At 41.2% G+C, this 13,457-nt stretch overlaps 3 protein-coding genes and 1 long non-coding RNA gene across 5 annotated transcripts in view; 2 read left to right on the top strand and 2 right to left on the bottom strand.

The window, feature by feature from the left end:
• LOC5511953 (GATOR complex protein WDR59) overlaps window positions 1-3,566 on the top strand; it is a 29,558-nt gene extending 25,992 nt beyond the window's left edge. The window contains exons 23-24 of the mRNA XM_048730767.1: window positions 1,227-1,334; window positions 2,622-3,566. Of these exons, the coding sequence (XP_048586724.1) occupies window positions 1,227-1,334; window positions 2,622-2,764 (251 nt within the window). The 3' untranslated portion in view covers window positions 2,765-3,566. The remainder of the gene's footprint in view (window positions 1-1,226; window positions 1,335-2,621) is intronic.
• Window positions 1,176-2,626, bottom strand: LOC125568432. The gene is made up of 2 exons (XR_007312363.1): window positions 1,991-2,626; window positions 1,176-1,938 (listed from the first exon to the last, which is right to left on the bottom strand). It is a non-coding gene; the product is annotated as an uncharacterized LOC125568432 (long non-coding RNA).
• A 2,068-nt stretch (window positions 3,567-5,634) lies between the features above and the next one.
• Window positions 5,635-9,819, top strand: LOC5511983 (glutathione-specific gamma-glutamylcyclotransferase 1). Its single transcript, XM_001632305.3, has 3 exons — window positions 5,635-6,823; window positions 6,935-6,970; window positions 8,456-9,819. Exons 1-3 carry the CDS (start codon window positions 6,623-6,625, stop codon window positions 8,903-8,905), a joined length of 687 nt encoding a protein of 228 aa, XP_001632355.1. The 5' UTR covers window positions 5,635-6,622; the 3' UTR covers window positions 8,906-9,819.
• On the bottom strand, window positions 7,707-13,367 carry LOC5511982 (tubulin-folding cofactor B). Of its 2 annotated transcripts, XM_048730237.1 has the most exons (7): window positions 13,142-13,367; window positions 12,309-12,452; window positions 10,996-11,095; window positions 10,730-10,918; window positions 10,543-10,615; window positions 10,198-10,334; window positions 7,707-8,116 (listed from the first exon to the last, which is right to left on the bottom strand). In XM_048730237.1, exons 1-6 carry the CDS (start codon window positions 13,250-13,252, stop codon window positions 10,211-10,213), a joined length of 741 nt encoding a protein of 246 aa, XP_048586194.1. In that variant the 5' UTR covers window positions 13,253-13,367; the 3' UTR covers window positions 7,707-8,116; window positions 10,198-10,210. The 2 variants fall into 2 exon arrangements, with proteins under 2 accessions (XP_048586194.1, XP_048586193.1); XM_048730236.1 differs by lacking the exon at window positions 7,707-8,116 and having other exon boundaries at window positions 9,130-10,334; window positions 13,142-13,364.
• Between the last annotated feature and the right edge of the window lie 90 nt (window positions 13,368-13,457).

Here is a 13,457-nt window from a genome sequence, read left to right as displayed (position 1 = left end):
TTACTCGGGGGAGGGGGGAGACGCGTGCGGTAGGGAACAGGAACGAGCCTGGAGGATACAGCAGAACCCCTCTTACTCGGGGGAGGGGGGAGACGCGTACGGTGGGGAACAGGAACGAGCCTGGAGTATACAGCAGAACCCCGCTTACTCGGGGGAGGGGGGAGACGCGTACGGTAGGGGACATGAGCGAGCCTGGAGTATACAGCAGAACCCCGCTTACTCGGGGGAGGGGGGAGACGCGTACGGTGGGGAACATGAACAAGCCTGGAGTATACAGCAGAACCCCGCTTTCTCGGGGGAGGGGGGAGACGCGTACGGTAGGGAACAGGAACGAGCCTGGAGGATACAGCAGAACCCCGCTTACTCGGGGGAGGGGGGAGACGCGTACGGTGGGGAACAGGAACGAGCCTGGAGGATACAGCAAAACCCCTCTTACTCGGGGGAGGGGGGAGACGCATACGGTAGGGAACATGAACGAGCCTGGAGTATACAGCAGAACCCCGCTTACTCGGGGGAGGGGGGAGACGCGTACGGTAGGGAACAGGAACGAGCCTGGAGGATACAGCAGAACCCCGCTTACTCGGGGGAGGGGGGAGACGCGTACGGTAGGGAACATGAACGAGCCTGGAGTATACAGCAGAACCCCGCTTACTCGGGGGAGGGGGGAGACGCGTACGGTAGGGAACATGAACGAGCCTGGAGGATACAGCAGAACCCCGCTTACTCGGGGGAGGGGGGAGACGCGTACGGTAGGGAACATGAACGAGCCTGGAGTATACAGCAAAACCCCGCTTACTCGGGGGAGGGGGGAGACGCGTACGGTAGGGAACATGAACGAGCCTGGAGTATACAGCAAAACCCCGCTTACTCGGGGGAGGGGGGAGACGCGTACGGTAGGGAACATGAACGAGCCTGGAGGATACAGCAGAACCCCGCTTACTCGGGGGAGGGGGGAGACGCGTACGGTAGGGAACATGAACGAGCCTGGAGGATACAGCAGAACCCCGCTTACTCGGGGGGGGGGGGGGGGGGGCAGGGGCTCCGTAAAAGAACATGGGCTCTGAATATATTTATGAGTTCTACTATAATCCGGGGGGGGGGGGGTGGTTGCTTGAGGGGGGGATTTTTCCCTTAATGAGGGGGGAGAGGGGCTCTTAATAGACTAGTCTGTATTATTACTGTGTTTTGGGGGTATTCTGGAAATAATTTATTCCCTTTCGTCTCAGAATTTTCCACGAGATGCTACAACTGCCTCCAGCGAACACGTGGAGCTCAGTGTATGTCGTGTAAGAGTATAGGACTACAGTGCTCTATATGTCACGTGGCCGTACGAGGTATGCTACATGTCCATATATGGTCAATGTATGTCGAGTGCTCTATACGCCACCATACACTATAAGCTGCTTCTCAGATAAATCCAGACACGTGACTTATCGCTATTTTGTAATTCTAGCTAAGTGACAAAGTATCTATTTCCATTAGCTGATTTAGTAGGCTAATGATATATTTTCGATTGAATTCGGTAAATAAAGGTTTTAATAAAGGTGGTAATTTTGAGATTTCTTCACAAAGTTTGTCTTCAAATATTGGTTTAAGATGATAAAAGTGTTTCTGACAAGGAGTCCATTCCAAGTGCCAGTTATTTTGAGCCACACATAGTGATCCTGATAGTCCTTCCCACACATTGGCTTTATCACAGTACAAGTAATCTCTTTCTTCTACATACACCAGTAATTGCTAGCTACCCATGGTTACCATGGTTACCTTTTCCTTAACCCATTTCAGGTGCCAGTAATTGCTAGCTACCCATGGTTACCATGGTTACCTTTTCCTTAACCCATTTCAGGCGCCAGTAATTGCTAGCTACCCATGGTTACCATGGTTACCTTTTCCTTAATCCATTTCAGGCGCCAGTAATTGCTAGCTACCCATGGTTACCTTTTCCTTAATCCATTTCAGGTGCCAGTAATTGCTAGCTACCCATGGTTACCATGGTTACCTTTTCCTTAATCCATTTCAGGCGCCAGTAATTGCTAGCTACCCATGGTTACCATGGTTACCTTTTCCTTAATCCATTTCAGGCGCCAGTAATTGCTAGCTACCCATGGTTACCATGGTTACCTTTTCCTTAATCCATTTCAGGCGCCAGTAATTGCTAGCTACCCATGGTTACCTTTTCCTTAATCCATTTCAGGTGCCAGTAATTGCTAGCTACCCATGGTTACCATGGTTACCTTTTCCTTAATCCATTTCAGGCGCCAGTAATTGCTAGCTACCCATGGTTACCATGGTTACCTTTTCCTTAATCCATTTCAGGCGCCAGTAATTGCTAGCTACCCATGGTTACCATGGTTACCTTTTCCTTAATCCATTTCAGGCGCCAGTAATTGCTAGCTACCCATGGTTACCATGGTTACCTTTTCCTTAATCCATTTCAGGCGCCAGTAATTGCTAGCTACCCATGGTTACCATGGTTACCTTTTCCTTAATCCATTTCAGGCGCCAGTAATTGCTAGCTACCCATGGTAACCATGGTTACCTTTTCCTTAATCCATTTCAGGCGCCAGTAATTGCTAGCTACCCATGGTTACCATGGTTACCTTTTCCTTAATCCATTTCAGGCGCCAGTAATTTCTGCATCGCCTGTGGACATGGCGGACACGCTAATCACATGATCAAGTGGTTCGAAGCAATGGACATCTGCCCTACAGGATGCGGTTGTCAATGCCTCAAGGACAGCATATTGTATTGGACTAACACGTGACAAACATGATGATGATCACGTGATGGACATGTGAAAATGACACGTGACAAACACGTGATGGACCTCTACCCTACAAGATGTGGGGTGTATTATAAGTGGACTAGCACGTGATGATCACGTGATCATGAACACGCAATGTGATTCTCCCCTTCAGGAGGAACATTTCACGCGTGCAATTTGCTCACTGCCCCGCGAGGCCAAAAACTTACAGTTCAAGCAGGAGAGTATTTTGGCTCAGTTGTTAAAGTACACGCGTCCTCGCCGTGAGACAGTATATTCACAGCGGACTGACACGTGACATACACGTGATGGGCCTATTCATTGAATTAGAAAAGGTCATGTTTGGTGGACTGACACGTGACATACACGTGATGGACCTATTCATTGAATTAGAGAAGGTCATTTTTGGTGGATTGACACGTGACATACACGTGATGGACCTATTCATTGAATTAGAGAAGGTCACAAGGGGTCAAACCACTCGGAGTGGGAGATTAGAATACGAAAAAAAAGATGACATACAATCTTATACAGCCTCGAGATTGGAAAAGGCGGGAAGCAAACAATACCAACAATTGTAAATATAACCCTAACATTCTTCCCGCACCATAAGGGGTTAACGAAGAGGATTACTTCGATTATAAAATTATAATTTCAAAACGATAATTTGCTTCTATAAAACTAGGTACACGGACTTAACAGGTGTATCTCATGTTAGGCGCATCCTCCAATATCCAATAGATGTATATATAATTTTATAATAATAATATAATTATATAATAAATGAATACGGTTACTCTCACCAATTTCCATACTTAATCCTTTTACCATTTCCGACATTCCGTCAGTAAATAGACAATTTTCACTAATGACCGCCACTAAATAATAAGAATCAAATTTAGAAGAAGGCAGGAAACAATGGGATTTGATCCAGAATTCAATAGCAGCACGTGGAAATGCGTTCTCTCTGATACATTTCAACCGTTCCCCATAAAACCTCGACGTGAAAACTACAAGTTAGACGGTCAATTGAAGACATGGACGTTTGCACTGTTAACTCCACTAACTACATTCGCTACTGTAGAAATAATTTCCTTAGTTTATTTTTATTTGTTTTTGACTATAATATTTTGCTCATTCCATTGCAATTAATTTTTTTATCGCTTAACGCGCGAAAACATCGTTTTCGATCGCGTTGTCTTAGCCATCGTCGTCGTCCTTTGGCTGTTTGACTATTGTTTGGTACATTAACGTCAGTAAAATCACCCCAGAACATTCCATGACGCACTCAATAGACTCACACAGGGCTACACTGCCTTACTCTAAGGATTCTAGGGGAACTCTGATTGAAATCTGGATTTATTGAATTTTTCAAATAATTTCTTTCGTCTGTTGTAATTTTACAACAGCTGATGCTGCATGGACCAGGAGTTTGGGCTCCCTGTGTGGAAATCACGAAATACATCTCTTACTGACTTTTTTTTCCGGTCCTATGTATATACAGGTAAAAAATGGGAACAATGACCCTTTATTTGGATATTTTTAATACCTGTGGTAGAATTCATAAACTACAGTGGTGATTGGTACTGATTGGTGGAGGTGATGTGATGAGAGCGTCATTGATGGTTTTGAGGTTAACCCGCTTTCAAAATGCTTTTTTGAATATCTCAAGAAATTCTAGTTTTAAGTGAATGTCTTTCCCGCAAAACTTTATCAGTTTTCTGTGTCGGTGGCTAAGTAAAAGGAGAGAGTAAATGCAGCCACTGGCGGGTACACTCATTTTCTTATAAGAAAATTTTCCGTTTAGGCCGGAATTCTATTTTTGGAGCATTTCATAAAAGGAAAAAGTGGCATTTCTTAAAAGGCAGAAAATGTTGTTAAGGATTGTTCCTAAATTCCAGTGTATAAAAAATGCAAACAAAAATGAAGTACTGTATAAGAAAGAGAATTTATAAATGAAAATTAACAATAATTTAATTATGCGTTTTACAACGCATCAAAATTGCAAAACCGTTTTGGTATTTTTACCGCTACCTGGGCCTCGGCATTCTTATAAAAAAAGGTTCTTATATAAAAGAGTGTATTCTGGAGACACCCTCAAAATAAGGCATAGCGATTATTCGGTGTATTTGGGTTGGTTTATCTACCAGTCAGTTTATATGCACGCGCTACTCGGGTTGAAAACAGTTAAGCCTCGAAAAGCCTCTTAGGTAGGAACAAACAAATATATCTAATTCTCTGATGGTATCTCTCGTCATTAATCAACACATCTCTTCAAGGATAAATGAATTGGATTCCTCTAATTACTGTTTGCCCGACGGGGGTAAAGATTTTAATTGGAATTGGAATGTATGTGAGCTTCTATTCTATTTTTTTTTCTTAAAATATTTCCCACTTTCTTACTTGGTCAACCACATAAATTTTAGAGTACAATAACAAAGACTATTTCTGCGGCCTTTGCTCGTTGGTACTTTGTCATAAACGGTGATTTTAGTACTTTTAAGTATTAAAATCATTTTCGGACTGTTTCTTGTCTTGAAGGAGAGGCTTTTAAAAATTCTATGGAACTAGTACAAATTTATTACTGGAGCCAAAAAGTACTTTTCGCCGCAGCCTGAATGATTTATTACAGTACAAGTCTTTGTTTTGCGTCCACTGCACTGACTGAACCCTAACCCTCAGGGGCGGATCTAGCTTTTCGCTAAAGGGGGGGTTTGGCTCGGTAGAAAAGGGGGGGGGAGGAAGCAATTTTTTTGTTTCATATGGCTTTCTGGTAGCCCAAAGGGGGGGGAGGTGAAATTTTTTTGTTTCATATGGCTTTCTGGTAGCCCAAGGGGGGGGATTTAACCCCCCTAACCCCTCCCCCCCTAGACCCACTACGGACCCCTTTTCCCGCCTCCGAGATAGAATTAGAATCTGTCTCCTATTAGAAGAAACAGTCTCAATTAGAAGTTTCTTATTTGCGATTGTGTTCACTTAACCTAAGCCATTTTCCCTTGATTTTTGTCGCAGTTGTAGCATTCATGTTAGATTGCATTAGACTCTCTCTGAACACTTTAATTTTAATTTCCCGTGATATCATACAAAACTCTATTATGTGAAGTTTTCCTGTGAATTTTATCTCCTTCATAAATTTGCCAAAAGTGCTAAGTGAAAATAAAGTAAATCATTTCGAGATAGCTTTCATTTTCAGAAATAATAAATAATAAATCCACAGCTGATTTAGCCTAATTGCTTTAATTCATGGGTGTTGTGGGATTTCAAAATCGTTTGGATATTTTTTTACAGTGGCTCTAGGACAGGATTTCTAGAGAAACATCGTGAAATAAAAATAGAACCCGTTACAAAACGCCACGTTGCTCTAAAAGCTTCATGGGTCAAGGGGAGGAACTTTAGTAATCCCATGCATACGCGAGAACGTACGCTTTATTATTTATGGCTTACGTGTCGAGCCGGGAGCGAATTATTCATGAATAAGGACTCTCATTTGCGTCATCGAGTTCCGGGGCGACCCCGAATGCCAGCCGAGAGCCTACCGGGAGAAGACACGACGATAAGAAGTGGTATGTCAAGATTCGCGATGCGGCCCACACGCGTGCTGTCACACACGTGAAATTGGCATGTTGCGTTGCATCAGCCTGGCCTCTTGGCCGTTTAGCCAATTAGAACGCATCGTTATTGACTTTGCGCGCTCCAATTGGTTCTAATCAAAACACCGGGTGCCTCGCGTAAAACCAGCGAACCGTGTAGATGTAAACACAGAATATTTTTTACCCACCTAGACGAGCATCCCCATTAATTCTAAACACGGATGTCGAGAGAGCAGGGTCAAAACAATTTTGACGAAAAAGCAAAGCCATGATCGAAAAAAAGAGGAATACAATTGCTAACGATGACGATGAGGAATACAGTTCCTCTGATTCAATCTGGGTGTTTGGGTACGGATCTTTGATCTGGAAGCCTGACTTCACGTACGAGAGAAGTGTTGTTGGCCACATCAGAGGGTTCGAGCGCAAGTTTTGGCAAGGAAGTGTATGGCACAGGGGAAACGAGGAAACGGTATTTTTTTTTCATGAACGATATTTTTAGATCGCTAATGTTGTACAGTACAACCTCATGTACCTGTGTATAATAGTATTGTTAATCGGTTGTTTATTGTTTTGATTTCAGCCTGGAAGGGTCGTTACGCTGGAGGAGCATTTAGAGGTTAGTTAAAGCACACTTACCGCGACCTCGCTGAGAGATGATCTTATACAATCTTCACGTATCGAACCCGTAAAATAAAGCTTATTTTCTGAGGCAAGTAAAAAAAATGCATTTTCAATTTCAACCAATTGTCGATATTATTAAAGAAAACCGCAGTGCATTTCAAAATTTATTCATAAAAAAATATTGCGTGGAATACCTGTTGAAAAAACAGAACTTATTTATAAACCCTAAACCACATCGGTTGCATGTGCGTTTCTTGATAGTAAATATTTGATATTTATTGAGTTGCCGCGCGCGCCTTTAATGGTGATAGATATACAATGGCCATCACTTAGAAAAGTGCTTAAGGGATTCGGAAATATACCTGACCCTCACACAGCATACTCTAGACTCTACAGGTTAATATTTTTACTACTTTAGGGTGTTAGTCCGCCTAGATATTCTTGTTTAATACTTAAATAAGCAAAGAATATTGAACAAGGCCATCGCCGATCTAATAAGTGAGGCGTCTGCTTTCGCAGGCTAGGGGATGAGATACCTTTTTTATTTTTTACTGGAGGGGGGGGGGTTGGGTGGTAAAAAATGCATAATGGCAGGACAATTGTCTCCTATTAAAAGATACTTTTCAGGTGAATGCGTTGTTTTAGTGTGGTATTTCGCAAATGCACACACATGTTCTTATAGCATGTTAGGCGGTTTGTGGGCATACAACACCAAGGAAAGTTTGGATTTCTTTTGGCAAGGCTACAATTCCTGTATTTTCCAGAAACTCCAAATATGTACTTCCTACATTAGGAATTACTCTCCTAAAGAAAGAACTTCACAAATATATATCTAACTTATTTAACTTTTCTAATCATGATTGAGAAAGGGGATTCGCCTAAATGAAGATACTTTTGTTCGAGTTGTGATTCTCATTGATGCATATTCAATGGAAGTCAAAATATTAACTAATCCAGTTTGGACCAATATGTTCGAGTAGCAAGCTTTCATCCTTCGACCGTCGGAGAAGCGTCCGCAAAGACTGCTGGGTCTTCAAGCATAGTTTGGGTCCCTCTAGCATGCCGGGAAAGCCAGTCGAAAAAAGGGAGGTCTTCCATCCCTAGTCTTGATAGTCTCTCTTCTATCTGGAATGTTTTCATACTGGAAAAAAATAATTTGTGTCGTGCACAGAATTACCCAGCTATGAGCATGAAATTTCATATTGTCACATTATGTCTTTTTAAAGCTACGAAAAAATGGTTAAACATCTCGAAATCTGTTCTGTTTTAGCCTGAGACAAGAATAACACAACCTCACTATTCGGGGGAAAAACCCTTGCTATGCTTAATTCAAAACGGAATTCACCGGTTTTCAAGGCTATAAGCTTTTAACACACACAGTTTAGCACCTCAACACCTAGATCTCTGCCTAGGATTCTACACAACAATCATATTGTGGAATGTCTGCATATTTTGCTTATGATTATTCATCTGTCATCAGGGTCAAGTGTGGGGCGTCGCTTATAAAGTATCAGGGGAGGACATCGACACAGCCCTGGGGCGGCTGAACAAGAGAGAAATCGCTCTTGGAGGCTATGAGCTGCACAACCTGACATTCTACCCCCAAGATCAGTCCCTCGAACCCTTCAATGCGCTGCTTTACGCCGCTACGCCAGAGAATTCACTGTATTTTGGCAAGGAAACACCAGAGAAGCTAGCCTTGCAGATAGTGTCGGCTCATGGTGTGAGCGGGCCTAACGTAGAGTACCTGTTTCGAATAGCGGACTTCATGCGGTCCAAAGTCCCTCAAGTCGAAGACAAACACTTGTTTGCAGTGGATAAAATAGCAAGACAAACACTAGGCCTAGATGATGTCAAAATACAAACGTGGACTGAAATTATGAAGAACAACAACGCGAGTTTAAATAGAAAGTTTGTTTTCGCGCTATAGTAGGTTTTTGCACTTTAATAGTGGTTTATTGTTTGATCTCGTTTTTGTCGAGACAGTTTGTATATAAATAGTTATGAATATTGTACATAAGGACGCAGGTGTCTCCTTGATGAGGTTTCTCCAAATTTACACATAAGTGTGTTTATAATTATTGGTCAATCAATTTGTCTATTTAAATGAGTTATCAGTGATTATTGTCTAACGATATGGACGCCCTACCATTATTAGAGTAACGAACAATTTATTTGATGAAAAATAATAACAAGAGGCCTTGCCTAACTGCCATGAGAACAATAATAGCTCAGCATTATCAGAAAGATGATCGTGTCACACAATCAAATGTGTCGCGCAAATTGACAAGAAAACAATAACACAGCATTATCAGGAAGATAGTCGTGTCACGCTTGTGTCACACAATCAGATATGTCACGCTAGTTGATAAGTATTTTTTTCAAAATAACATAGAGTTTTAGATTTTTTTTAGATAATTTGCCTGTGTCTTTAGCGTGGCATCAGCTCTGGTTCATTTGTTTGGTTTAATCAAACAAACTCATACCAGGCTATGAATAAAACAGCCAGAGAATTGTAGAATAGCTCTCCTTGAAAAGTGCTTATATAACTCTAGGGCTAATAGAATAAACCAGTAATTGCCGGTCGCATTATCACCAGCACTTGTGGCTGACAGGAGCAGATCCAGGCTTCTAGCCGGGGCAGAACAAAACATTTAAAATTATTTTCACATGTGGTTTATCCCATCCAGTGTTGTTTTTCATACTGGTCTTCCCAATAAAATGAAGACCTTTTAAGGTCTTAAAATTTGCAATAGTTAGCTAAAGTTAAAGGTGTAGGACAATGAATGTTATCAAGTATTTCCTTTCATTGTTCAGCTGAATAAATTCACACACGTTTTTAAACGCTTTTTTTAAAGGAATAAATATTAAATTGCCCCGCTTAATTTATTGCAACGCACATTTTGGAATAGCTTGGTCTTACCTGCCTCTATAACACGCACCACAGAATGTCTATGACTGTGAGCACTTCACAAATTATAAAAAAAAAATCCCTTTTGCGGATAAAGTACTCCAGCAAGTGCTAAGAACGGTTCCTCTCCGGATCAACTGTGCATATTCCCACCCTTGCCTTTCTTGTTGCAACAATACTACCTGACAACTATAAGACTCCTAGAAAGTTTCTGCATATTTGGTGGTACTAAAACTGTTAGAGAATCTCTGTGTATTTGATGATATTAAAACCCCTAGACAATGTCTGTGTATTTGGTGATTCTAAAGCACCTGTTTCTGAGCTTTACATCTCGTCATCATCCCCAAGGCCAAGGTCATCCTCGGGAAAGTCTCCGATCTCCACATCCTTTGGCCTGACGAAGCCACCATACTTGGGAGGGCACTGGAAATAGCGCTTGCCTGCGACACTGTGCAAGTTGAAATGAATATCAACAAATAGACATTTGATAATAAATAAATAAAAAATATTACAACAAATAATAATAAAGAACCAGAATTCATGATAGTCTGTGAACAGATTCTCTAGCGTGTTTCCAAAGAGTGGGGATCCTGAAATTTCTGCAGCATACAGACAAGTAAATATTGCAATAAATAATAAATATTTAGTTAAAATACCTTCCATCATTTTTACCCAATGGCTCGTCATACTTGATCCCCACCCAGTAACCAGGTTTGAAGTCTGTTGTACCTGGAATAAAGCCAAATAGCAACTTACCCAGGGCGACCATCAATAATCATATATCCAATTTACAAAATATATTTTCCAATACAATACAATGAGCTATGTGCTATGGCTTCCCACCTACAAACATAACCTCTCCTCGCTTGGGCGGGGCACCTGCAACCTTGACCTCACAGCGGGAGCCCACTGGGATGGCTTCAGCATCCTTTTGCTCCTGTCTCTCCTGCTGTTTTTGAAGTTCTTCCTCCTCTGGGGAAACTTCCTTGAATCTACCAAGCTTATTCCTCATTTTGAAGGCTCTTACTGAATCTTATAAAACAAATGCATTAAATGATAATTAAAGAATAATTATGGACTATTATAATATGACCATATCACAAACCTACCTGCTTTTTGGCTATATTCTTCTTCACTAATCTCAAATTTCTCCACTTTTGACACATCTTCAAATTGCCCAGGCTTGACTCCAGGAGTTCTATCTATGACCTGCAATGCAGAAACAACTCTTATCAATACCCTTCCATTTATCAATAGTCATTATCTATGACCTGCAATGCAGAAACAACTCTCATCAATACCCTTCCATTTATCAATAGTCATTATCTACGACCTGCAATGCAGAAACAACTCTTATCAATACCCTTCCATTTATCAATAGTCATTATCTATGACCTGCAATGCAGAAACAACTCTTATCAATACCCTTCCATTTATCAATAGTCATTATCTATGACCTGCAATGCAGAAACAACTCTTATCAATACCCTTCCATTTATCAATAGTCATTATCTATGACCTGCAATGCAGAAACAACTCTTATCAATACCCTTCCATTTATCAATAGTCATTAAATGGAATCACGGGTGGCCCAGTGTGTTAGCGCGTCAGCGTATGGGGCCTCTCACCTCTGCTGAAACGGGTTCGATTCCTGTCGAGACATGGATAGTATCTTTCTTTCTGTTTCTCAGCCAAGAATTTGACTTGTTGAACATATGTGAGGTTACTAGAAGATTGTGTTCCTCAAACCTCACAAAATAGACGTTCTTAATACATAATAGGATTTTAACTGTGAAGCGCTTAGAACATGGTTTGTATAAGTGCTATATAAATTCTATATTTATTTTTTATTCTTTTAATTAATTTTGGGAGTAGCATGATAGCTCAGTGTTAAAATTCACATCTCAAGCAAGTGGAGTTGGATAAGAGGGTCAGTCAGTAACAATCCAAATAAATCAATCAGTATAATGTTTTAAAAATTTAAGACCTTTTTTCTAGACATGAAAAAGTATTGGGTATCATATCTGCAGCTATCAATCCTTATATTAACTTTATATTTACAATATGGGCGTGCCATTAGGTAGGACAGGCTTTTTAACATCTAATGTCTTAGACAGGGTACATATTTTAAGCAATTTATCTTTAACAGGATATATTTCAAGTCTCTCACATGAATCGTTGATAAGAATGTCATCAAGACTATTTATTACAAGACCTCAGGGTTCGGGGTATTCAGCTTTGTTCCTTGTCCTTAACAGGGTATGTTACCTCAGAAAATTTGTCCGAAAGAGGGCCAGGGTTACAGATACTTGACAACACCCAAATAACCAAACAGAGACTGACTTACCCTCCCCCCCCCCCCCCTCCCACTAGCCATCACCTACCCATCTCTTCTATATATCTTGCGTGTAAAGACACTTACATGAATTCTCATGTTATCATCCACTGGATAGGAGCCCAACATGGCCTCATCGTTATCCATTACTCCAACAAGCTTGCCATCCTTGTCAAACAACTGAAGGTCCACATTTGCTGATGAACATCCAGTTATCAGCTCTAACTTGCCCTTGAGGGGAAGGTACAAATTATAAATAGATGAACAAGGAAGGCAGGGGTGCACAAGAATTTTCTAATAGAGGATTTGCACAAGTTCTGCGCTAGCAGGGGGTGGGGCACTACCCCCCCCCCCAATATTTCCGCAATGTTCCAGTATTGTGCCCCCTCAAGTGGCTCACTACTGCTCTGGATTTCGGTGGCAAATGTGTGAGAAGAGCAGTACAATAATATCTGGAATAGTCTCAATTTTAATTCATATATTTCTAGTTCAGGGATCAGGTGGACCATTTGTTACTTAAGCAAGGGAGGGGCAGGGTGATTATTTATTTACAGCAATTGTTTTCAGTACAAATAGAAGGCTTTTCATTTGGGCTAATGACAATTTTTCAGCCCCTCATCCCCCCTGTGCTGCACCCCTGCCCCTAATGACCTAAATTTCTTCCTGTTATATTAACCACACCTTCCCCGTTTCAAATTAGCGAAAAATGGAAAGCAAGGCTTCTTGTCGCTACCCACACAAACAAACTCATCCAACACGCGATTCATTTATGAAGCAAAAAAAGCTTAAGTAATTCAAGAGCTTTTAGGTTTCATGGCTTCCTTGGTTATCCTTTTATGAACAAAAGCGGAACATGTAACAATAAGGCGAAGTATTCATCATAGCAGAGGAAGAATGTACAATTTGACAAAGGTTTTTACCTTCAAGGCAGCGATTGTTATATCCTTGCCGTATCGTTTCTCCGATACAAGAGACGTGATATTACTAGTGATCTGTACGGTCACAATAGATGCAGTTATAACGCCTGCCATATTGGGAAAACTGTAAACTTATTATCAGCAAAAAACCTTCAAAAGCTCAGAACACCTTCCTAATAATTGACGACTAGGGAGCATGATACTTCATGTAATTGTTCATGACTTATATCGGCGAAAGGAACCTCCTGCAAAATAAAAAAAATAACATGTCATAAAGTATTATACTTGGAAATGCTTCAACACCGCTGGTCGATACATT

Source organism: Nematostella vectensis, chromosome 7 (genome assembly GCF_932526225.1).
Source record: "Nematostella vectensis chromosome 7, jaNemVect1.1, whole genome shotgun sequence".
NCBI lineage: Eukaryota > Metazoa > Cnidaria > Anthozoa > Actiniaria > Edwardsiidae > Nematostella > Nematostella vectensis.
This window is presented reverse-complemented; position numbering and strand designations above follow the sequence as displayed.

What these genes read in the sequence shown, in the direction of transcription:
- LOC5511983 (XM_001632305.3), top strand. Translation starts at nt 6,623, where the DNA reads ATGATCGAAAAAAAGAGGAATACAATTGCTAACGATGACGATGAGGAA. An exon ending in ACAGGGGAAACGAGGAAACG is followed by an intron (nt 6,824 to 6,934) that starts GTATTTTTTTTT and finishes TTTTGATTTCAG; the next exon opens with CCTGGAAGGGTCGTTACGCT. An exon ending in CGCTGGAGGAGCATTTAGAG is followed by an intron (nt 6,971 to 8,455) that starts GTTAGTTAAAGC and finishes ATCTGTCATCAG; the next exon opens with GGTCAAGTGTGGGGCGTCGC.
- LOC5511982 (XM_048730237.1), bottom strand. Translation starts at nt 13,252, where the DNA reads ATGGCAGGCGTTATAACTGCATCTATTGTGACCGTACAGATCACTAGT. An exon ending in TAACAATCGCTGCCTTGAAG is followed by an intron (nt 12,453 to 13,141) that starts GTAAAAACCTTT and finishes CTTCCCCTCAAG; the next exon opens with GGCAAGTTAGAGCTGATAAC. An exon ending in ATGATAACATGAGAATTCAT is followed by an intron (nt 11,096 to 12,308) that starts GTAAGTGTCTTT and finishes TCTGCATTGCAG; the next exon opens with GTCATAGATAGAACTCCTGG.